The sequence below is a fragment of the Ammospiza caudacuta genome, chromosome 7, assembly GCF_027887145.1.
Source record: "Ammospiza caudacuta isolate bAmmCau1 chromosome 7, bAmmCau1.pri, whole genome shotgun sequence".
NCBI classification, from domain to species: Eukaryota; Metazoa; Chordata; class Aves; order Passeriformes; family Passerellidae; genus Ammospiza; species Ammospiza caudacuta.
The window spans coordinates 42959860-42985686 of NC_080599.1; the positions used below are offsets into that span (position 1 = coordinate 42959860).

Genomic DNA, 25827 nt, shown 5'->3' on the forward strand with positions numbered 1-25827 from the left:
AAATAGAAAGACGTTTGTGTGGGAGGGTGGGAGGGTTAAAGAGGAAGAATTATTGCAACTTTGAGTTACAAATTAGAACAAAAGTTCTCTGTGATGGCTAAGTGACAGAAAGAATTCTGAGCCAAGACACACAAAAATATGCAAAAGAATGTACATAATTTTATAACAAAACAACTTTTGGTATTTGAAAAATATGCTTAATAGGACTAAATCTAAATTGTTGGCCTAAGAGTTTGAACAAAATGAAGACAATTAAAAGCTTCAGTTTGAGTTTACCATGAAAATGGTGGGAAGATATTTTATTGTATTATTTATTCACTGCTATGTAGAAGTCAGCACTTCAAACCTGTTTACTTAGATATTTCTCTTTTATCTTCAATTTTAGACAAAGTAAATTCAAAGCATGATAGAAAGTGACAATCCATATAAGCCTGTGAATCTATAATTTTCTGCTTTGTTGCTTAGTGTAGAATAAATGGTGAAAAGATGAAGAAACTTACATGTTTTACAAGTGCTACCTCTGATGGAGATCTTGCTTAAACAGTCTGAAATAACAGGTCCATCACTTCTAACTGTCTTGTAATTGAGCAACTCTGTTTCAGAACTATCCCCATAATCATCCCCTACATACAGAAGCTACATACTTGCTAGAACCTTTTAAAATTTGCATCCTTTTATTCAAGTAGAAAATGCATTACAGCATATATTTGTGTCTCTAAAATTATAAATAATTATGTTTTACAAGCAGGATAAATGACAGCAAAGTTAAATGCTTGAGGCAGTGTCAGATTGACTTTTTTTTGTAAGGAACATGCCAGTTTTGTGCTTTCTACTCAGATAAGTAAAAACTATTTTCCTTTCTGGAAAGGAAAAAGAAATGAAAACCACTCAACCACAAAGACAAACTGCAGTCAAGACTGTTTGGTTAGGTTCATTTTTGAAAACTATTTTATGCATCTGATTGTTTTCCTTCTAGATAGGAGAGTAAGTGTAAAAAGGTAAGATTTGCTCCACTGAGTCATTATTCTGAAATATTTACCAATAACAGCACACAAACATTGCAGAGACTGAGGCCATTACACAAACACGAATCACTTTTCAGAGCTCCATCCTCACTGCAGAATTCCCAGTATCAACACTTACTAATTCTCTCTTTCACTGATTTTCCCCCTTAAAATTTTGACTGAAACCTCCTTTGAGCATCAACTTCCTGAGGCTCCAAATTGCTTTCTCCTTCTTCATTATTTAGTTCTGTGAAGCAGAGACAGCTGAAAGTCAAAATCTTTGGCCTATATTGACTGGGGGAATCAATTAGAGGATAATGTGTGTGAAGTACAGTTAAAATGACTAGAAATATTGGTAGGCTCTACCAATCTCTAGAGGGACCTGAAAAACTCATATAATGATACTTTATACATGTGTTCACTTGCACAGAGAGGATCTCAAAATGCAAACACTTTTGCATACAAGTGTCAGACAACCCCATCACTACCACAAATCTACAGAGTTACAACTGGGAAAGCAACTTGCTCACAGGTGGTTGAATTGAGAGCAGAACCCAAGATGCAGCATATCCTCTTGATAATTTCAGTGCCTCAATAATACACACAGTTCTTTTTTAGTCCTCTGAGTGACAGCATCTCACTGTGCTGCAAGTACACACCACTTAAAACTTCTGTGCCCCTTTCTGTTTTGAGCCTTATGCTGTCATCTGCCTTCCTGGAGTGCCTGCTGCTCATGTAACATGATAAAATATGTTATCTACACTAACTCTGATGTCAATTGAACTTTTTGCTCCTAATCAGAGCTTGTTACACCATCCTGACATGACAATTTTGTTTAATTGCATAATTTGCCACCAGATTCCTTTTGAAAGTAATTTATGCAGCTCTTTGCCAATTAATAATTAGGCTATGCTCTTAAGGAAAACCTTGCATGTAGGTTTGAGGATTGATGCTGATCTAGACACCTATATCAGAGCTCATAATTAACTTTCTGTGGAAGGCTGGCTGGTGGAAATGTGTCCCACAACAGTTAATATGAATGCTTGTTTTTAGCTTTAAGTAGTCATCAGTGCAGAAGCACAATTCACTTTGAGTTGTCTCTAAATGGAATAGCTAAATCAGGAAGTTTTAGCTTCTCTCTCAAGCCTCCTTTGCTCCAAACTCCAGAATCAGCCAGAAAATCTCCTGTAATTTGCTGGAAAATTAAACCAGCCCAGTTCTGCTGACCAATATCTTGTGGAGTCAGGATAAGTAAATAAGAGGCTGTGCACTTTTCACAATAATTTTAGTTTAGATGAAGATCACAATTATTTTTAATGATTACAAAAATGCTGCTGTTTTAATTATTGCATAAACAACATACATATATTTATGCTAGTGAATTCATCTGGAAGGCTTGAAAGCAGTTATAAGAAACAGAAAGCTGCAGTTCCATGGTCCCAAGTATTTTGAAGACAGGCTTTAATTACAGCCAAAGCAGTCTCTTGGAAACCATTGTGAGTAAATCAGTTGAAGATTTGCAGAGGAGTATGGGTTGCAAGCACCCAAGAAAGTTTGCACATTTTACCAGAATTAGAGCTGGAGCTTCACTGCACAAAGGACTCCTGTTCATAAGGATGATAATTCAGCACTCAGAGAACAGAAGTATCCTGTTTTGGATAATTCTGAAAGCTGCTCCTGAATTCCTGGATATGTTGTCTCTTACTTCCAAGTGCCCCACAAAGGTCTTGGAACTGTGTTTCTCTGAAAGCTGGATGACCTCATTCTTAGGTTGAAACACATTCTTCACTCAGCAGAGAGAACTTGTCTCATCATTTGTATAGTAACTTAAATTGATTTTGGTAATAGTGAAGAGAGAAGGAAACATATTTTATGAGGTCTGAACAACTAACTCTTACTGGAAGAGGTCTGTGTTTTGTAACTGTAATGATAAAAAAATGTGATTTTTCTTCTGACATAAAATATGATGCACATGTTTCCCTGGTCATTGAAGAGCGTCCCACTCCCACTCCCACTTCAAATCCTGTTTCTGAGTGTCTCATCAAAAGAGAATGGTTCTTTATTTCAATCCTCCAGCAATTACGTAGTTAATTTAGTCACTGAGGTAGATAACTCAAACATAATTTCAAATGTTTCATATAAATCTTTCCAAATAATTGCAACAAGAAAGCACACTGATTATTGTCACCCAGTAATCATGGCAAATACAAACTGATTGCATGGTATAAATGAGTATACTGATTGATGAAACAAACAAACAAAAAATGATGTTATCATCCCAGAACATTTCAGCTTTCTTTGAAACTAAATTTCTTTAAGTTTGGACAAAGGATCCACCTTTACTCCAACTCTGACACGGATCTATCTTATACTCATTAAGAATGAGTCCAAGTTTGTGTAAGACTGAGCATAAAACTGGGATGGGTAATTTTATTTGTTCCTGTACTACATCACTGCAGTAATAATTCTGAGAGGAAAATAGTTATCTGAGTTCTGACTAATGAGAGAAAAATCTCCAAAAGTAAAACAGCAGTGTGAAATGTAAAAACAACCAAGAATGTTCTCTATTCCTGAAAGTCTCTTGACCACTTGATTTGGGAATGTTCACTTGAAAACATGAATTGAATGACTCCAGGGTTCATGACTCTCTGCCCTGGTTGTTGAATTCAGGTATGAACAGAACCTCAGTGAAAACAGATCAAGAAACTATAAGACAAAGAAAAAAACAATCCCAGACAGATAAAGAGAATCAGAGAGAAACACAAAGATGGCAATTCACGTTTTGGAAGAAAACAGTTATTAGCAACTGAACAAGGTACATAAAGACATTTAAAGAGATTAATATCTGTAAGACTGGTATTGGACATTTCTCCATCCTGGGAAGTTGTAAGACTTTGGTCTCTGTTGTGAACACAGAATTGGCAACTTCACAAAGTCTTGAATCAGGCTCCAAATCCATGGCATTTACCCCTGCACTCTTGGTTTCCACCACACCACATGTTGTTTAGCTGACTGGTTCATACACATGGTCTGAGCAACCAACTGATGGCTTTTGAGCTGAGGTTCAGCCATCCCTCCCTCATTAAAGACTTTCCTCAACCACAGAAAAACATCTCCCATGTCTTTGTGACTCAAATGACCAGGAGATTGGTCTCTTCATCTCAAATAACACAAGACACACGATTAAATCCTAACACATACTGACACTATTGGTACAACTGAGGTGAAAAGGCTGCCTTGTGGTCTTTGGTAGATCATTTTCCTGTATGCATTTCAAATAAGTCGATCTTCAATTTTATAATGAAAATAATTGATCTGATTGTATCTGATTTCATCGAACAACTCAAGTGATGAAGTTACAACTCACAAAATCTCACTGTCATCAGCCTTTTTCTTTGTTGATATTCAACACTCGACTTCTCCTGATGTCCCCTTTTCCGGAGTCTTTGCACCAGCCACACCACTGTCATTCATCCTCTCACTTTGTGCAGTTCATTTTTAAGCGCTGAGCCTGGTTTTGAGCTGGAGCTTTCTCCCCTCATCAATCCAAGGGGGCCTGACTCTTACAGAAGTGTGATCCCTCCCCATGCTCTCCCTGTTTTGCCTGTCCGAGACCACACCCAGGCTATGAGTAAGGACGGACCCCTAAAAGCTCTCCTCCACATGGGACCCAGCGCTGAGGGCCAGCCGTACCCCAGCCTCTGAAACCGCAGCCCGGGGCGGGCCGGCCCCTCACGGCGCTCTCCCGCCCTCCGCTGCCTGCTCTGAGGGCTCCCGCCACTCCCCGCCCTGTGGCGGCCCCGGGGCCAGTGGGCGCGGCGGTCCCCGCCGCCAGCGCAGCCCCCTGCCCGCCCGGCTCCGCCCGCCACAGCCACCTCGCCTTCCCTCGCCTCTCCTCGCCTCTCCTCGCTCCCGCCCGGGTGCCACCGAGCCGAGGCGCCGGGCGGGCAGCGGGCGGGCGGGCGGCCGCGCCATGAGCGCCGAGTGCAGCAGTTACCTCAACGCCGACAAGGTGCTGGTGAGCGGGTTCAGCTGCCCGCGGGCGGGCGGCGACGCCCGCGCCGTGTTCTGCTGCGGCTTCCAGGACATCAAGTACTGCTGCGATGACCCCCACAGCTTCTTCCCCTACGAGCACAGCTACATGTGGTGGCTCAGGTAGGGGAGCGGCGGTGCCTGCCGGGGTAGAGGCGCCGGGCGGGAGAGCCTCGGTCGCCCGAGCTCGGCTCGGGTGTGTGTTTGTGAGGTACTTGTAAGTGGGCACTTTCAGGCTGCCTTTGTCCCGCCGAGAGTAGCGGTAGAGCTGCATCTTCGGCCCAGAGAGACTCTTGCTCATGCCAGGGTAGTTTCTGAAGGAAATAACTCGTGATCTTGGGAAGGAAGGCTGGGAAACGCTCGGTGCCTCTTGGCAGAGCATCCGGAGCGTCTCCCGCCCTTCGGGCGTAAGGGGAGCGGCTGTCTCGGGGCCTGAGCGCGTAAGATGCTGCGTGCCATGAAGTTCCCAGTGACTTGAGCTACTTTTCCATGTAAGATAAAGCACTACGCAACTTTCCACTTGGAAGGGGCGGATAACGAGCCTGGCGCTCTCCCGGGATAGTGCAGGGATCCGCCTGGCTCTGGCCGTATCTCCAGCAGCGGCAGGGAGGGCTGCGCTCAGCCAGCCCGGCTGCTCTCTGTGCCTGATTCCCCTCGGGCTCCTCAGCATCCACAGGCTGGCCGTGTCACGATGTTAGTACACCTCTGCATGGGGCTTCCACTCTGTTTCTTACGGACTTATTATTATCCTTGATTTTGTCAAATCCCCTCTGGGCTTGCTTATACCATCTGCTTCTGCAACCCTGGTGGCAGCAGTCACTACCTGCTGTTCGACTATAGATGCTTTTATCTGTTTTATATTGTTCCCTACTACTTTTCCAGAGTGTCGTCTAGTATTCAGATTGCGAGATTTGGTGAACAGCAATTGCAGGTTCAGTTTCTGCACAGTGTTTAAAGCGTTGTGAGCATTTGGGGCATCTATTCTCAGCTTCACCCTTTCCAAACTGGACAGCTTTTGGATTATCCTTGAGGCAGATGCTGTGTCACACCGATCGTTTTGGTTCCATCTCATCCATACTGTTTTTCACTCCACAGGGCTGGTGTTGGAGGTGCATAATCTGGAGCTTCATGTCCAAGGTGTGGGTGTGGCAAGGTTCTACAGAGTGGCCAAATGTTGCCTCCGATCTTGGTCTTGCTCTCAGTTTCATTCTGGTGGTGTCCAATGTGTTAATGTCTTTTTATGCCATTCATATTGACTCCATTATTTCAGTGAGCTCTCACTGAAGACTCTAAAACTTTTCTGGAGTTCAGAACTGCCTGTTCTGAGTTTATTGCTATGTAGGTTTGGTTTTGTTCTTTATATGTTACATTATGTACACTGAAACTCATGTATACCACTTCTGCCTCACTTAGTTTTCTTGTAGTGTTCCTTGCCCTCAGCATTTGATTGCTTGTAGGGGCTTAGGATCACCAGAAACTCAAATTTCCTTCTTCACCAGGTCATGGATGAAGATCTGAATAAAAATCAGTCTCAGTGACATTTCTTCACACTGAAAAGGGACGACTTAAGCCTTGCACATTGCTCCTTATGCTTTTAAGCAGCCTTAAATTTGTAGCAAAACCTTTCCCTAATCCTATATAAATTCAATCTTTTTAACCCCACTTTCAGTGCAGGGCTTTGTCCAAAGGCTTTTTGAGACACGTAACTCTGTCTGCTGGGTTCCTCTATCCATGTGCCTATTGACACTTCACAGACTCCAGCAGGTTGACGAGGCAGTGTTTTTCCCCTCATCCTAATGCTGATCCTTTCATTAAAGATTTTATGTCAGGAAGCTGCAAGTGCCATCAGCTCCCTGGGGTGGAGCATGGTAACGAGATGACTGGGGTAGAGGCTTTGCCATCAAAGGACCTGTCCCTCATTTTTGGGGAGGGTGAACTTGGGTATCATAGCCAGGCTCGGATTCAGCACCGTGCAGCCGGACACCCTCAGCACCTCGGCCAGCAGCTCTGCAGTTCCACATGTGAATTCCCTCAGGGCTCCTGAGTTAATGCTGTCCAGTACTGAGGACTTATTATTTTAATTTATCTGATCTAATATTTAATGTATTATTACCTAAAATGTACTTTGTCTGGTGCAAAGAGTGGATCACTTGTGGGGATCTCCCAGCCATCCACCTCTGTGACAGACACATGATTATTTGGCTTCTCTGATGTGAGACACCTCCAAGTATCCTTTTTTACACTTCTGCTGTCAAATACTCTGTTTTAATGCCATATTTTTACATAGCCTTTGAGTGTTTCAATCACAGTAAACCTTCTCAAGATGGCAGAAAAACTGAAGGAATAAGTTAATATTGCATCACAATATCTCATCTGGACGTTGTAGTGAAGACTCTTAAAGCCTGATCGTTTCTAAAACTACCTCCAAGAACTGAATCCCAGGAGAGGCTTTTATTAAATACCTCTCTGAAAGCTCTTCCTTTAAAAAGATTTTGTAGGATCTGAGAAATGACTGCTTAGCCTTCATCTAAGTCAGAAATTTGGGCCCAAACTTTGAAAATTAAGGATTTTTTTTTCTTTCTTTCTGCAGGATCCCTAAGCTGCTGAAGGGTCTCATGGAAATTGCCATTTTAGTGGAGTTTTGGTTGTTAATTTCTGCCATAAATTACTATATTTGTTGTAGAAAATAAGTGAATAAATACAATTTACCTCTGTAAGCAAAGTTACTGAGTGGTTAGAATTGAATCACTTCCTATAAATCTTTTCAGTACCAAATAGAGTAATTTTAGTTATTAACACACTGGAAACATTATAGCATTACATCATTTTGAAAACAGTATACATTTTCTCATGACAGTTCAATTAGTAGTTTAAAGAAAACATAAAAATAACATTTTTTGCCCTCTCAGAATGTTTTGATGATCACTAGACTTACTGATATTGGTTGGTAACAGCCAGATGATAAAATAATCCTTAAAATGCTTCTTTCACCCTTTGAAGACACACTTTTAAGACATGAAACCCTTAACATTTAAAACTAAACAAGAGTTAAGCAAACCAGCCAAGGAAAGTCTGGAGAAGGAAGGGGAAGGAGTAGGCAGCTCTGATGGGGGAACTCTTTTAGGTTTTGCTGTACTCCAGGACTTGGGGGTTTTTTTCCTAAACCTTCATTTGCTTGACTCCCCAAGGTATTTGAAAGCAGTGCCTGGGTGCAGCACGAGTGGTTGGTGGGATCTCAGAGGTTCCTTCAGTTTGGTGGCACACCAGGTGGAATTGCAGGAAACTCTTGCACGTTTCCCTTGTGTTTTTCCTGCTGTGGGAGGGACATGGCCAGGCCTGTTGACATCCAGCTCAGACTGGAGCAGTTCATGGAGAAGCCAGCAGCCTTGGCAACCCAAATCAATAGTTTCTTGCTGGCCTATGCTCTTCTCTTTTCTTGCCAATTCTCTACTGTCTGTACTATGTTTAGATCTAGACACTGCCCATTCCCTTAGCAACATGGAACCCTCTTTCCCCCTCCCACTTCTGCAAAAACTGCAATATTTGACAACAACCTGCTGAACTGGGAGCTGCTGGACTATCATAGATAATAGACTATTGAGCAACTCTGACACATTTCACATTTTCTGCAAAATTTATTATATATAATTAATAATGTTATTAATTTCTGTCTTATAATTTTTTTTGCTAAATAAAATAATAAAGTTTGGAGTTTTTTTAATCATAGATCTTGAAAGACTTATTTCCTCAAAGAAGAGGGAAAGATGAATTTTGCTGTCTCTTACAGTTGTCAGAAGCCCATGGAACAGGGAAGGCAACATTAGGAAAAGGCAGAATTCATCAGAAGGTTACTCAGCTTTTGAATCCACAAAACACAGATGCTATAAAACACCACTGAGCCAAACACTGAGCAGCTCAGCCTCCAGAGCAGTGTGCTGTGCATGCCCATGCAGTTGTCACATCTGCTTTACCTCCCAAGCTGAGTGGAAGGGGAGAAATGCTGAACATGTGGTATTTGTACTGAACTGCAGCAGTTATGTTCAGTCAGCCTTTTTGTTTCTCTTTGTTCTAAAATAATTTATGCTTATTTTTGTCCCTCTTCTATGAAGTCTTATTTTTATAATGGCCTCTTTCAGTATCAAATAGAATTGTAATATCAATTCCAAAGCTCTATCTTTTAAGTTGCATGTAATAATACATATTTGATTAAAATTCTGTCAAGCCACATAAAGGTTTTACTCCAAATGCCTTCTTAATTAATACCTACATGGTGGCCTAATACTGAGGCCAAGCTGTACCAATCTCCAGGCATCTGTTTTGGCTTTCCAAAATAGCAAGTCTTTTGTTTCTCTGTGCCATTCTTCCAGTCTCTGGAGAATATTTATCTGTGTGCTTTGCAAATCCTATGAACGACACGTCACTGCAACAATGGCATTGGGAACATTTGATTTACTCGCATCCGGGTGACTCATGAGCTTCCTCTCAGTCCATCAGTGGGCAATTCTGCCTCTGCTCAGCCAATATTTAAATTTTCCCTGGCTTTTGAGGGTGTGGATGGGCTAATGTTATGAACTAAAAATAACTCTAGGGGTGTGATGCTGATTATCCACCGGCAGACAAGTGGATGGACCCACTCAGCAGCTCTCTGGACACAGCCTGGGGATCCCTGGGGAGGTGCTGGCAGAGTGGAGCCTCTGCTGAGTGAAGCCTTTGGCTGTGCTGCAAGCCTGGATGTGGCACCCAGTGTAACAGCAGTGAAATGTGTGGTATGGCTCTATCTTTATGTGGAAAATAACTTGGGAGAGTTCTGTTTGGATCTCCTACCAAATGCAATATTGCTCATGTCAGGCCTTTACTGCCATCTTTATGCAAGGTATTTGCTGTGGGATTGAGTGGGTTGTTAATGCTGGAGGTTTTGCTCACTAATGAGGCCACAGCTGATGACAAGAGGGACTTTTTAGTTTGCTTGTTTGGTGTCTCTGCTGTCAGACTGATCTCGAAGACACACCCTGAGACCACAGACTGCTACCATGTGACTGCTGGGTGGCCTTCAGACCCTGCTTAAGGTAAAGAATGGAAGGTGGCAAAATGCTTTTAGCAAGGACTTTTTAAAGCAAAATGCTTTTAGCAAGGACTCTTTAAAGATATGCAGCACCATAGTAATTGCTGTAGAATCTAGAGGACATGCTGTAAGATTGTCTTTATTTTCAGGAGTGTAATTGTTAAAGTGGTCAGTGATCACAGTTATTTGGTATTTTGTTTCTAATAACAGCTTTAATATGTAAAGAATGAAAGAAAATATTGTATTCTGTTTAAGAAATGTCAGTATTCAGAGCTGTGGAAGAGATATTAAATTTCTCTGAATTAGATTAATTAAGAAACAACCCTCCATCCCCAAACTTTAACCAAAATTAATCTTACAGAACTTAATTATACCTTCTCTGTGGGTTGAGAGCTTCAGCAGTTTGAGAACAATCTGGTTGCAAAACATTGTGTGTTTAAAAAGAGTAAGTACACATTGTCCTGATTCCTGATTCATTCAGGAAGTGGAATCAGAGTATCTGTTTGGTTTTGTGATGCTGGTGAGATCTTCTCATCTTGCTGCTGGGGCATGATAAACATTTCTTGTAGCACATAACCTATGGTGAGTCTTTGACCTGGAGAGTTCCTCAGGTTTTTCTTGCCTTTTCCTTGTGAAACTCCCAAAGCATCTTACACAAGCTGTGTAGTGATACTGAAAATTCCTTGTGCTCTGCAATACACAACTGTATTGTCCATGTCATCTTCTACAACTGCATGGAGGAGAGCTACAGCCAAGAAGGAACAGATGTCTGAATAGAAAAATGTATAATCATTAATATGTCTTTGATCTATTTGGCTTTAGGGCAGCTGACTCTGCTTAATGTTTGGATAATGGTGAGCAACCTCCTTAGTCCTGCACTATGGGCTGGAATTTAAATGGAATCTTACAATAAAGCTTGTACTGTCAACAAAAAAGCACAAATAACTATTTCTGAAGAGCCTTGGTTGTATCATGTGATTCTATGGCTATTCAGCCTTCTGTAATATGTATTTCTTCTATTTTGTTTATTTGGGTCAAGGTGTTCCAAGTGAAAATGCAAAATAAGGCCAGAACCCAGGTGAGATCTCTGAGTGTAGGTCATATTCAGATTCCATAGTAAGCAGAATATTGCTTGCCTGCAAATTTTGTTTGAGCCAAAAAACAGTAAGGAAAAATTTGCTTAATATGTACATATATGCACAAACACATCAGGATATCCTATTTAATGCAGATGATAAATACCATGAAAAATCTTCAGAAGAGTAAAGCTGTTCTTTGCAGAACCATTTTGCTGATAATAAATTATTTTTGCTGTGCATGGAGCTAAACGTTGCCCAAACTTCATTACTGAATCTGACCAGTAACTAATGAAGTCCTCATGTGAAAGTCATAGCAATATCTGCTGTTCTCATCCTGCTGATTTTAAGAATTTCTCCTGTGGACATATCTGTGTGCTGCTGCTGTGGGAGCTTGTAGAAAAGCTTTGCAGTATCTTGAATGTAAAATTCATAAAAACATCCCAAGGCACAATTCTTCTCATCTTCCTGCAAGGCCACAGTAGAGTTCACTTCTCCCTGATGGCAGTGATATATAAAGGCATTTTTATGACTAGAGGATGGAGCTTGTAGAACTCAAGACATTCATCTCTCTTCTGTCCTTTTAACGTCTGTCAAAATTGTAAATATACCCGAGCAGTAATATAAGGATTCTCAGTCCTCAGACTCCTCATCTGTGACCAAAAAGCTGCTGTTTAATTTCACCAGAAGTCAGGAACTTTGTCATGGATTGTGGAATAGAGGACTGGAACATGGAAGGCATCAAATGGCCCAGGAGAGTGTAGGAAATGATAGCTAGACTGTATTATATGGGTCCTTTATTTCATCATGAGAATTTTATGCTAGGAAAAGACTTGAAAATAAGTGTTGGAAATCAGGAGAGATTTCAATATATACATATACTGTCTCACTGTGTGCCTATGGGAAATGTATAAAGTAGCTTTTATTCTGTAGGATAGCACCTTGATAAAATCTATGTTACAGTACTGTATGTTTGGCCTCCAGAGTAATTAATTCCTACTTCTTTGATGCCTTTGATATTGTGAGTAAATTAATTCAGCTTTAGTTTTCCTTTTACTGTGACAAAGATCATGGGAGAATTTCTCCAGTCTTGACTGGAGATTTATTTCATTAATGCAAAGGCAGAACAACAATCACAGTACTCCACCCTGCTCTGCAGAGCTGCTAACAGAACTGAATAACATAGATTGCATGGTTTTTTATACTACACAAATGGCATTTCAGACTGAAAATACAGCTTTAATAGTCATGTTGTTTGAGCTGCCTGGAACCCTGGAATCCTTCTCTGTGTGTGTGCACTGAAGAACTTTTCGATCTCACTGATATCAGTTACTGCATGAAGTTATTTCTGATTTTCATAAATACACTTTAAGTCAGACTCAGGAGTAATATGCATGAAATGTCACTGAGGGCCAGATGTTCAACTGCTGTGTAATGACATTGACCCTTCTGAGGGCAGTGAAATAACTGCAGTTTATGCAACTGAAGCATTGAGCTCTAAACTTTGATTTACAGTCAAATACAGAGTTACTCCCATGCCGGAGTACAAGCAAACTCCAGACATCATCTTGACCAATATTTTAATGGGTCCTCCAGGCTGTTTGTACACTTAATTATTTTTGTTTTTCTCTCTTAGTGTTGGAGCACTCGTGGGCCTGTCAATAGCAGCAGTGGTCCTGTTTGCTTTTATCATCACTGTGTGTGTTCTCTGTTACCTGTTTATCAGCACCAAGCCACGCAGCAAACTCGATACTGGTTTGAGCTTACAGACAGCAGGTAAGACCATCGTTATTGATGTGCATTATCACCTGCAGAGGAAAAGCCTTACTCTGTCTTTAAATGGATGTGGAGGAATCCAACAGTGTGTGTTTTCTTTCTGATGGGAATGTCAAGATGTAATCAAGCTGTCCTGCTGTATGCCTGCTCTGTGAAATCTGTACCAAATTCAAAACATTTAGCACGAGCTTAGTATATTTATTTAGTAGTAGGAAAAGTGTAGAAGTTTGCAATACTGGGTGAGGGTAAATTAGCCCCTTTATCAGGAAGAGACTTATTGATTTAGTTGCTCTGGATTTCCTGTCAAGAGTACATAAACATAGTAGTGATTCATTCTAGGAATAAGAATCTCAGGAGAGAATTTAAGTGTATTTTCTTGTGACAGAGAGAGGTCATTCTTTTTTTTTTTTTCCCTTTCTTCCTGACATAGGATCTAGACTATGAAGTCTAAAACTCTTTGTTTCATTAGCAGTAGTCCATGCCTTTGTGCCCAGACTGTGTTGGCAGATGCCTGCAGGAGCAGTGCCTGTAGTCTGCACTAACCCACTCACATGGGAAAACTGCTGCTGCTGCTGCTCCAGTTCACTACATTTGTGAAATCTCCCTTGGCAAGAAGGAGTGTGATAAGTTTCACCATTTGTCTTGGACGTCCTAAATATTTAAATGAACTGCTTCAGCAGTTCAACCAGTAAAGTTGTAGGAAATAAAAGGAATGTTGTACTTATGTAGGCATTGGAAATTCCACAAATTCTGGGAATAAAGTCCCCTCAGCTCAAGTTTTCTCTTTACTTGTTACTTTAAAATGCTTCTACACCTGCATGGCAGTAAATGACCAATGAGTAACTGTAATTACAGCTCATTATAGAGCAGTAAACCCCCTCCTGAGTGTCTAGTTAACACAGTCCACTTCATATCAAGCTTCCTATGTGTAATTTTCTTCTCCAGGGAATGCAGGCTTTGGTTTAAAAGTGGTTCATAGAGCTGTCAGAACTGCAAAGCCTTCCTTTGTAGCTGTGTGAGGTGAGCAAGCTGCTGAAGTCACACATTCAGCAAACTGCTACTAATCTACAAATTGAAAACTTCACACTTATCCTGGAGAGAGAGTGGAATTAAGACCTGCTAGCTAGAACAGCCTAAATAAACTCTTGGGTGGGATGAACAAAATGCTCTCGTGCTCCTCTACAAGATGGTTGTGTCTTAATTATAAACAGTCATTATGTTTTGAACATGTTGCTGTTCAATTTCTTCCCTCAGGTTTTCCTGCTACAGCAGCAGCTCTTCATCCACTGCCAGGACAGCAGTTCTGTATTCCTCATGCCTTTTATTTTTGTGCCAGACATGTTTGGCAGGTGAGGAGCTGGGAAGGAGGCAGGTGCTACTGCACCACTGCTGCCAAGCAATTCCATCTTTCTGTAGGGACTGGAACCCTGCTGCAATCCCACACCCTGCTTGGGTGGCAAAGGCTGTTCCTCCCTTTCTAGGATGAGGTGAACAGCATCCCACTGATGACCCAGCATTCATGTAGGCATGCCAAGCCACAATTCCAAACCCTATGAAGCTGGGAAACTAAGGATCTTTGCTTTTTCCCAGCCATCTTCTGTGTGGTTTGGAGCTTTGCTTGGAGAAATTCCTTGTATTTAAACATGGTTTTGACTGCTCTCATCTTGTGTTTTTTGCTTTTATTATTCTGCTTCTTTGGCTGCTTCAAATGAAAATTGTTTCACATCCAAATTCTCATAGCTTTGGCTGTTGGTGAGGTGGGTTGCTGGAAATTGAAAGCCAGTTGCTTTGCCAAGGTTGAGAGATCTTTGGAAATGTTTTAGGATTTCACTGACAAGCCTGAGTGCTTGCCTTCATCATACTTGGGTTTCTTTTGCATGGAAGTCATGCAAGGGATGAGTGTCTGACAAGATGGCTGGTTAGCTGCTTGCAGCCCTGGAGAAAATAAAAACAGCCTCTCTCCTCATCTTTCAGTTCTTCTGAGAGTGCAGGATAACTGTACATAAGCAATTAAAACAAATTAAAAACTTAAAACAGTTTTTAGATGCTTCAGAAAGCTGCAGGCCTGAGGGCTGTGAGTTTTAAGTATGAACTCAATTCAACACAGCTTTTTCTGAACAAGCATAATTTTGCCTTTAGATGAAGTCTGTGTCACACTTTAGTTGTTGTGCAACATCTGGATCCCTGGAGCACCCAGAGAGCACTCATTTTTAAAAGCAGTATTTTTTATTATATTCAATTTCACCCATAATACAACAGCTCAGTTGGAGTTTCATATCTCTTTAAACAAACAATTGGTTATTTTATGCCTTTCCCTATCTCACATAATAGCAAAAATTGGTCATTGTCCTTGGGCTCATCCAAGATCTCCAAAATACAGAAGTGGAGTGGTTGAATTTTTACAGAAATAATATCCAGATCAATGATAAATCTAACAATAAGCTGAATATGAAGCCCTTTATTAAAGTTTCTGATTCTACAAAAGGCATATCAACTGGAATTTGCCTCTGTTTGTCCTTAAACAAATGGTCTTCCATAGCATCAGCACAGATCTTCCATAGCATCAGCACAGATCTTCCACTGCATCAGCACTGAGTGTTACAGATTGGGTTCTTGAGTTAGCTAAGGATGTTTTAGCCCTAACAAAAATTTACACTTTAATCTGAGCATTGAATTTGAGGAAGAATGAGCTCAGCCACTGGAATAGACAAGGAAGAACTACTTAAATGTCACTGGAGTTTGACATTTCTGTTTGTAGAGTGCAGAGTTGATCCATAATATGCAAGACAGTATGTGCAGGCAAACACATATAAATGAAGATCCTGCATTTCAGTTGCTTGTTAAGCTTTTTCCAAGAGACAATATTTTTCATTGAATTCATTGTAGATGTTTTTGTTTCTCCCATATGAAGGCTCAGGATGTATAATAGTGGTAAAAGAAGGCTGGAAGAAATCCAAGCCCTGAATATGCAAACATGATGTATTTATTCAAGGTGAAAGAGAATTTGGTCATGTGCTTTGTTCTTCTTTTAACAAAAAAAAACTTCTTTTTTTGCCAAAGATTTTCCCCCTTCAAAATGTGGGAAGCTAGAAGTCACAGGATTTTAAGTGTTTTGTTAAGGCTGAATGAATAATGCTGGAACATCCCCAGAGTGCAAGATAAGGAGGACTGAGTAAATATTGCACAATTGTCAGGATGGGAGTGGTAAACAGGCAGAAAAGGGGAAATCCAACACACCTTGGCTCTGAGAAAGGTGGACATACCCTTGACCAGGCAGCTGATGGGAGAGGAGTGATCATCTCTGCTGGCCCCTGAGAATGGGCTTTGCCATCAGAGATATAAAAGGTGGAGAGAGTCTCTCCACCTTGCTGACCCAAACAGTTTTTAATCACATTTTCTGAGTTGCCCTGGTATTTCTGCCAGGTCTGGAAAGACCTTTGAGATAAAGTGTTCCATGCCACTGCAAAGCATGAATAGCAAATTACATTTTATGATGGTAACTAATACTTCTCCCTTAAAATTTAGCACAGGAAAACCTCTGTAAATGTGTTCAGAGTCAGACAGAGACCTTTGGGTTGGAGTGTGAAAGAACTGTGGCCTTGTAAATTAATCATAAGTGCTAGGAAAGATGTGCTTTAATAGAAGTTATTAATTCCTTGCTCTTGCAAAGCAGTGACATCACAATATGCAAAAGTTCATGGTTTCATTTCATAACAAGGAAAAACACAGCTTGAAAAATAGCCAGATGACTCTTTTGTCCCTATTTCTCTCCTTAATCAAATATTCCTCATGGGGAGTTATTCACATATATTAAATATTCTGGTATTTTGATGAAAAAGCACCAAACTCTTACACATTGTTTTTCTTAGCTCAGTACAATTATCTGACTATTGGCTGTGCAAGCAGATAGCTGCTGTCTGAATTCAGATGCACTGCTTGGCTTTTGGAGTGTACACCCATAATTTTGCCTTCTAGGTTTGGGAGTAATTTCAACTGTATGGTGTTCTTGTAGCTGGCTTTAAATTTCCCCAGTTAGGCTACTTTTATCTTTAACATCTACCTCAGATTTTTGTATGGGGAAAAATCAGCCAAATGGACTCAACTGTTGAAAAAAAACACTTTTTTTTTTTCTTCTTTTTAGGAAATGAAGACAATTTCCATTTTAAAGCTGGGAATTCAAATTTAATGGAAGGGTGCATCACTAGAACAGATTTAATTTTGAAATGTCTTTATTGGACTCCTTAGCTTTTAAATTTCCCAGACTTTCTCGTAGCAGCAAGATTTTTGCAGCTCATTAGGAAGGATGTTTTTTACTACAAATATACCCATAGCTGCTGTAGGCTTCAAAAATAAAGTGTCTTCCTCTGTAACTGATAAGAACTTTTTTTTCTTCTTTTTGGGTTTGTTTTTTTTTCCCAGCTGAAAAAACTCAGTTGTTTTCAACTAAGATCTTAGCTTAAATGCTATTGTGCAGATTTTTTTAAAATGCTAAACTACCAAATCCTATTTTTGTATTTTTGAAACCAAATTGCAGTTTTTTCAAATAAAATAAAATAAAATAAAATAAAATAAAATAAAATAAAATAAAATAAAATAAAATAAAATGCAGCTTTCAAAACACCTCAATAACAAATAATTCCCCTTTCCCAAGCTGCTTTACTTCAGGTTCTTATTAAATTAAAATATGAGCATTCTCAGCTTTTCATCCCTTTTTGGATATAGAGAATCTGTTTTTCAATCCCTTCCCCACACACTGGCTTGAGAAAAGTACCCTGCCCAGTTAAGTTTATCTTTTCTGTCTCTTTGTGTTGGCCCACACTTGGGAAAATGGAAAAATGAGGTCAAAGACAGTGTTGAACTAAAGGGTAATGGGAAATCCAGGGAGGCCTGGGAGGAAGATTGATGAGCTCCACAAGGAGAATCAGATGACAGGATAAAGCAGAGAGAGCCTTTGGAGCTGGCAGATAAAGGAGGAAACTTCAAGGAGCCGAATGCTCCTGGGAGCTTTGGGAAGAGGGACGGGACTGATGGGAGCAGCAGAGCAGGGAGGCAGCGATGCTGCAGGGGATGGAGAAGGTCCTGGGGGCCAGCAGGTGGAGCAGTGGCTGGGGTGGGCTGGGGAGCAGATGGTGCTGGGGGAGAGAGATGGACAGGGAGCCTGGCAGAGGGGGAATCGTGTACAGGGTTGAGATTTAGGGCAGAGAAATGGGAGGAGAGACTCCAAATTTGACTTGTTATTCATGGATGTGGGCACTATCATGGGAAGGACAGTAGCAGAAAATAAGGACTGGAAACAGAATGAGAATAGTGGGAAGGGAATGAAAGAACAAACATCAGGTAAGAAAGAAAATAAAAATGAGTATATTTAGGGAAGTCTTTTCTTTTAAAGTTTTGTTTTCTCAGCTGCCAGCAGGGATCAGTGAAAACTGGCAGAGTATCTCTCTCCTCCCTTCCTGCAGTGATCCACTGCAGGCTGCCTTTGCTTTGGTTACTCTGCTCAGATGGGCAAACTCAAGTTATCTGCACTGAATCAAAAGATTCCTGCCCTTCTGCTCCAAGCAAGTCTCTGTATCAGTTAGCTGGTGGAATTTTAACTATTACTTACATTAACCTATGAAGTTGTGCTCTGAAAAACAATATTCAAATGCTACTAAGCTTCAAAACCAAACACTCAGAAGATGGGAGATGCCAGAACTTAAGATTTGGTGGGAAATTGGTAAAATGCTTAACTAAAAAGAGTTTTATCTGCTCCTGTCATCACGTTAATCTTTCTATAAAACTTGGGTAACACTTGCAAAGAAATATTGTGAGCCTCCCTACACACACTCAGAGCTTTGGGGTCATTGGATGTAGGTGGCTGAAAGCAGCAGTGACTGATTATGTTTGGAGAGGGATGAAAGTTTGAGATTTCTGATCTGCTTTCTTGAATATGGGAAATTTTTAATGCAATTTCTTTCAGGAGACTTTCTGATTTCCTGCTACATGCCCAACTCATACCACAGTGCTGCTTCCTTAAACTGCTCTTCACTTTGATGTTTATTCCTTTTTAACAGAAGTTAATAATTGCAGCCTCCCTGAGGCTCAGGAATGCAAAGTGGAATGGATTTGATCTGTCTCATCTAAAAATTGTAGAAGATTCCAGGAACTGTGGTTTTTCTAGTGCAGTGGGCATATTTATGTATTACTACTTGCAACTGATGGAAGAATAATGCTCTTAATTCTTCTAAAATGCCTTTGTTTTACAGACAGTGAGGCCAGAGGGAGTTCAATATGTTAAAGACAGAGGCACTGAATGGATTCTACCAATGTTATGAAGAAAAGAGGTATCTTGAGAACATTTATCTTATTCTGTTGTATTTGTATACTCTCTACTCTGTTTTACATGGATTTTATAATATTATTCTTTATGTGGGTTTTTAACTTTTTGAAAAGCACTAGCAAACTGTCTCTGGCTGATTTATTTATACACTGCCCTGATGCTGTCCTTGCACAGGGATGTGTCTGCAGAGACTTGGACAGAGTCCTTCCCCAGACAAATCTCTTCCAGATTTACTGGCACTGAATACTCCATCATGGTTATGTGCCAGACAAGATTATATTCCCTTATGCTTTATTGTCCTTTCCCTGAGCTGGCCTGGGTGCACCAGAGCTTACTGAGGAGGCAGACACTGTAACTTATTCAAAAGAATTTCTTTAGTGATGAATTGCCAGAAAGGCTCCTGTGTGATGAAGGGTGAAAACAGTGAAGTTCTGTGGAGCAGCTTAGTCTTCCATTTCTTCCTGGGGATGAAGGAATCAATGCCAGGTAAATTTTGCTACAGAACTGGAGAGGGTTATCTTGCAAGAAAGTTGATTTTTATGCTGAAATAATGTGTAAAGGTCAAACTGCCTATGGCACAGACCATGCAGAATAGTGTTTAAAATGTACCCCAGTACAGATGAATTGTACTTCAGACTTAAGAGGACTTTATAAATAATGCAAAGGACTTCAGATGGCATGAAACATGCATTTTACTTTCTGCAGGGGGTGAAAGCTCATGGCTTAACAGCCACAGAATGTGAGAATAGCTGCAGATCACCAATGTCTAGCACAAGAAAAATAAGTGGTCCTGTTTGCTCAGCAGTTGTTTTCAGATGAGCAGGAAAGTAAATGAGTCAAGGCTTCCCTGTTTCACTTGTACCCTTAAAAAAAGCCACACTGTGCATCCCAAGTGCACATGCACTTTTCTCAGAGCTCTTTATCAGCATAACAAATTGATTTTGGCTCCTCATTCTTATAAAAAGACTGAAGTGTAACAAAACTAATTTCAAAACTCCTAACCACCTCCACACATTTTTTTTTCTGCTGTTGCAAATGAAATGGCTTGTGGGAGAAAAATGCCAAGGAAAGACTAAAATGGATCCTGCAGTCAGAAAGCCGTCTGTAGTGAGAAAATCCAAAAATATCCCAGGCAGGCACCAAGTACTGAGATGAGCTGAGCTCTGTGAATGTGGCATTGCTTTTTGAAGGCCAGGAGCCTCTCGTTTCCTCATGCTTCTCTTTGCCTGCTTTTCTGTCATGGTAGAGGGGCTGATGTTTATAAGGTGCCTGCTAGCACCCTACAGAGATTGGGAGAGACTTGAGAGAGAGCTGCAAAGGACTTGGGTAGGGTTGGAATGCATGCATTATATAAAGACCAAAATAATCTGGAAGTTTTTTTGTGGGTGAAACACCCAGCTTTTTTTTTTTTTTTTTTTTTTTTTTTGCCAAAATGAGGCTGCATTGTAGTGAAGACTGAAAATATTTGAGATCTCATTTGGAGCTAAATCCAGGGAAAGTATGTCCTTAGCCTGTGAGCCTTTTTGCTTTCTGATTCAGAATGGAAAAGGAGGAGTTCAGATCTTTTCTGAACTTCAACACATAATATGGCTAAGGTTGGATAGAAATTCCAGGTCTCTCGTTGTTTTTTGTCTCCTGCTTTTCACATGTGCTTGCTGCAGATTTCATACCCACACCTGTCATGGAGAGCCACTTCACAGTGCAGCATTAAGCCAGAGAGTCCATCAGTGCTTACAGATTTCTCCTGCTGGGAGAAAGCTAAAGGTGCCAATTAGATTTCCTTTAGCAGGCATATTTCTTCTGCCAAATTCACTGAGTTTTAATTAGGAACAGGACCCCTTGTGCCTGGTGTAGTTCAGCATACAATTCAGGCTTGTTTGCTTGCTCTTTTCCAGCAAAAGGGCAAACACAGCTCTTAGCTTTACAAAGGGAAAGTAGAGGAGCTAGGCAGACGAAGGCATTGCTTCTAACTTAGAGTGATAATACATTAAATTATTAAATAGTTGAGCTATGCGCAAGAAAAAGCTGACACAGATTTAGTGAAGACAGATCACAACAAATCAATCTAATTTCTCTCTTTGTCAAGGTAATTTTCCCTATCAGGTAAGTGGGAACAAGTGGCTGTCATTACAGATCATTATGAAAATGCAGTCAAAGGGAAATTTTCAGTGACTCATTCCCAATTCTCAATTTTTGGAGGGAAGAAGGATGTCTTGGAAAGTGTCTGGCACATTATCCCAGACAAGTAGTAAGAGCTTGGCTGAAGAACTAAAGAGCACATGAATAAAATTTTTGAATGACACCATCCTGAGAAGGGTTGCAAGACTCTGGGGCTAAAACTACCTTTCAGAATTATCTGTGCCCTTGAGAAATGTTCCTAAATAAAAAGTGAAACAGAATAAAAATCAAGATACTGTAGTTAAAAAGGAGAAACCAAGTCCTCAAGTATAATTAAAGAAGCTGACTAAATAGTAAAGAAATGCTTCCTAATATCCAGTGTAAACCTCCCCTGGTGCAGCTTTGAACCATTCCCATGCATCCTTTCACTGGAGACCAGGGAGAAGAGATCAGAGAATCACAGCATGGTTTGGGCTGAAAGGGACCTTCAGGATTATCTAGTTCCAATCCTGCTCTCATGGGCAGGGACACCTTCCAGTAGACCAGGTTGCTCAGAGCCTTGAACATTTCCAGCAATGGGGCATCCACAGCTTCTCTGGGCAACCTGTCCCAGGGCCACCATTCTCTGCACAATCCCTGCTCAGGAAGCTGGACAGAGCAGTGAGGTCACCCCTCAGCCTCCTTGTCCCTGAACTAGACAAGCCCAAGGCACTGCTCATGGGACACTCCTTCCACCTGTCCTTCCAGCCCTTTCTGCAGCTTTGTTGGTCTCTTCTGGAAGTTTTCGAGTACCTTAACATCCTTCTTAAATTGTGGAACCCAGAACCACACTCTGCATTCACAGTGAGACTGCAGCAAGGCTCAGTACAGCAGGATAACCCTCTCTTGTGAGCAGCTGGTTGGTTATTGGTGTCTGACACACCCCAGGGTGGGGTTTGCCTCCTCAGCTGCCAGGGCACGCTGCTGTTAGCCAGATGGCAGTGCTGGGGAGGTGTACAAATCTAACTTTACAGGTATGTCTCAGCTTTTCATTTAAGTTCATCAGGAATGTGTAACCATCCTCAGAGTCTTCAGCAGAAAATAACCTAGAATCTACAAAAAGTATCACTGATAACTCAGATGAGCATCATTTCTCTCAGTGAGCCAGTACTGATGTTCTTTGCTGGTTAGGATGCTCTTGCTGATGCCAGTTGCCATCTGCCTCGAGCCCAAGATTTCAGAACTTCTGTCAGTAGCTGAGTTAGCTGAAATTGTCCAGCCAGACTTCAGTGCATGTCCATTTTTTGCATACCCAGACAAGCATTTGCTTCTTAATCCATCTGTACCAACAACTGTTGTGTTTTACATCAGAATCAATCCTGCTTTAATGAGCAGTAGAGCAATAGAGCAATTTATTTGTATAGAAATTCCTCAGGTGTCACTTGGAATATATTCTGCTGCCTTTCAGGGTTAAAGGCACACATTGAGAGTATGTCTATCATGAAAAAGAAATTAAATGCGTGGTTCGATGTAGATTTTACTGGTGCATTTTCCAAGAGGCACTGCATAGAAATGTTAGGTGAATGACTGTCTTTATCTACAAAACGTTTTTTGTTTTGTTTCAGCACCATTGTGTGTGGGCCTTTTTCACATGCAAGGGGAAGTTCTCACTTGCCCAGCACAGCAGCAGCAGAGCTGCCCATCCACAAACACCCCCAGAGGAGGCACTTAGTGTTTCATAGCTCTAGTAATGCACTTTAGGGGTGCTGTTCCTCACCTAATAAAGGTTAGGAATACAATGACGTACTTGGAAAGAAGTATCTGTGCCAGTGAAATGGATTGAGCTGTGTGGTTTGTTCTGGATTCTCTTGTAGGGGAAAATTCATCCCTTTTTCAGTCTAACTCATAACTGTTACTGGTATTTTCCAGATACAGAGCTGCATCCATGACAAAGGCCCCACCAAAACAAGCTGTTGCAAGAGCCAAGTGACTTCAAGGCACTTCCTAAGGCACAAGGATGGACTGTGACTGTAAGCCACGAGAACCTGACTCACTCTTCCAGAGGTGTTTCCTGGCTCTTACAACCCCTGTTGATAGCCAGGGCCAATCTGAAGCTGTGCCAGGCTGTTTGTGTATGGTTGCTACACTGAGAAGTTGTGTGTTTTGATTTGCACATGTCAGCTACTGCTGTTCAGTCATTTCCATGCAAGTTGTCTCTACCCTGTGCAATTCCAGTGAGATAACACAGTTGTTAAGCAGAGCAGAATTTGGCACACCATGTTCACCAAGCTTTATTTTAAGCTTTCCCCATGTGCCATCTCAGTGTGGTGTCTTCATCTCATGAACAAGGTTGTCTTTAGCCAAATGTGACTGTTCAGTGCACAAACCAATGTGAATGTAGTACCTCAATAAAATCTGACATTTGTGTTGTATTTTTCTTAATTAATCATTTCCCTTAATTTTTGTTTCCTCAGAAGATTCTTGTGAATCTTGAGATTATTTTGAAGAATTTTCTAACAAAAGGTGAAGTTAATAAAGAATAAATTTTTGTAGGGGAGCTAAGATTTAAGCTGTTTTCACTGGCATTGGTATACACTGAAATGAATTGAAGTAAACATCCACAATTGTTTTGCAGATTCTTCATCTAAACATGTTGGAATATTTCTTGGGAAGCAAACTAAAATTTTCCGGTAGCATTTCAGTTTGGAGCACTAATTTGTGAAATGTTGAACTTCCTTCAGGTAATCAAAGAGCTCTAATTGCACATTTTATTTCTCCAGAAGTCTTAGGAACAACCAACACAATCTTAACTGTCATATTTGAGTTGTCAGTTCTTTCAAGCTTTCAGTCCTGAAATCATGAACATTAGTGATAATGATTTCTTTTCATCTTGTGAGGGTTTTTTTAAGGTGAGTGATCAAAAGAATTTGAAAACTGTTTAACCATGCTGTTGATATGAAGGCAGCAGACATTATAACTTCCATTTGCAGATCAGGCCTAAAATATTTACCTACCATGTCAATTTTGTCTGTTGTTATACTTTAACTTGTTAAGTCAGAATCCTTGTCTACTGCTTGGGAGTGACATCTTTTTGTGTGATAGTGCTTGAAATTTAAACTCTGTAGCTGTCTGGTGCTGTGCATCAAAACCCCAAAGTGCTTCTGATCTCATCTGCTCTTGTGTGAAATAATACACCAGTGCCTCCCATTGAAGCAGAGAATGTGGTGTGTGTTCTTCCAATAGCTGTCTATATGTAATATCTCATTAAACTGCTCTTTGCCACTATGGACTGGGAGAAAATTGAAACCACATTGGATGCATAAAGAAAATGTTTTTATAACAACAGGACAGAAACCTGATCTTCCAGCCTCATAACTTTCTAGACTGGGACTGTCAAAGAGCAGAAGGGAAAGGATTTATGAGTTTTGCCATCTGGTTTCCTTGGAGGATGCCAGCCATGAGATAAACATTCTGGAAGCATATGCTTATTTTGAACCACCAATAAAAGATTTATAGAAGATGAAAAAAAAATATTTAGGTTATTTTAACTTCATTCAAATTTGAGTCAGCACTTCTTTAATTTTTAAATTCTAAAGATACTTAAAAGTAACAAGATAGATATTTTGAATGTTGCAAGATCAAAATATCTTTGATTTTTGTCTCTTGGGCAATTTCAATTTGATTCCTCAAGTAACAAGGTTATTTTCCCCTCAAATACTGGACCATTTATTCATTTTGAGTCTCTTAAGGCACCAAAGTAACAGAATTAAAAGTAAAAAACAATATGCAAAAAGAATGGTTCCAGTTCTTTGGTTATGCCTAATGTCTGTTTTTGTTTTCTGTCACTGTGCTTAGGAAAACCCATTCCTTTGCCCTTTTAGCTAGTTATTTTGTAATTGAGTGTTTCTAAATGTCACCAAAAAGTACCTCCCACACAGGTTTGATTAGGGAATCAGCACACTGCCCAGAACAGCTTTCAAATGTAATGTGCAGTCACAACAAGGGCGACTCCCTGTGCTTAATAGGCATAATAAGCCTTAATGTACTTGTTAGGCATAGCCCTAATTTTTGCCCTGGGAACATTTTAAGCTTAAATTGCTTAAATTACCACATAAAGCAAATTCAGGGCTGTTGTGCCATCAGCCATACAGAAGCCACTAAATCTCACAGGAGTTGCTGTGAGCATTTTTTATTGTTTTTTTAAAGTTGAGGAGTTTTTCTAATCATAGGGCCAAAATAAAAGTTGGGTGAAACAGGCCTCTCAGGCTGTGGGATGTAGAAAGTGTGTTTGTGTCTGTGCACACACAGATACCAACAAAGCAGCACGAGCAGCAGCCCCTGATGGATTTCCCGGTCCCAACCAGGCTGGCTGATCCCCACTGGCAGTTCTGCTTCTTCCTTTGGAGTCACCCTGGCAGAAGTGGCAGCTCACTGCAAAGTGAGCAACTTCTGTCATCCTGC

The 25827-nt window shown here is 40.7% G+C and overlaps 1 protein-coding gene across 1 annotated transcript; it reads left to right on the forward strand.

Annotated features, from left to right (window-relative positions):
* The first annotated feature begins 4936 nt into the window (after nt 1-4936).
* SHISAL2A (shisa like 2A) lies at nt 4937-23687 on the forward strand. The gene is made up of 4 exons (XM_058808965.1): nt 4937-5159; nt 12811-12950; nt 19196-19273; nt 23296-23687. The coding sequence occupies exons 1-3, from the start codon at nt 4978-4980 to the stop codon at nt 19225-19227; spliced, it is 354 nt and encodes a 117-aa protein (XP_058664948.1). The 5' UTR covers nt 4937-4977; the 3' UTR covers nt 19228-19273; nt 23296-23687.
* Nucleotides 23688-25827: the final 2140 nt, after the last annotated feature.

Coding starts and splice junctions, on each gene's coding strand:
- SHISAL2A (XM_058808965.1), top strand. CDS start 4,978: ATGAGCGCCGAGTGCAGCAGTTACCTCAACGCCGACAAGGTGCTGGTG. Junction 5,160..12,810: donor AGCTACATGTGGTGGCTCAG/GTAGGGGAGCGG, acceptor TTTCTCTCTTAG/TGTTGGAGCACTCGTGGGCC. Junction 12,951..19,195: donor TTTGAGCTTACAGACAGCAG/GTAAGACCATCG, acceptor TTTGTTTTACAG/ACAGTGAGGCCAGAGGGAGT.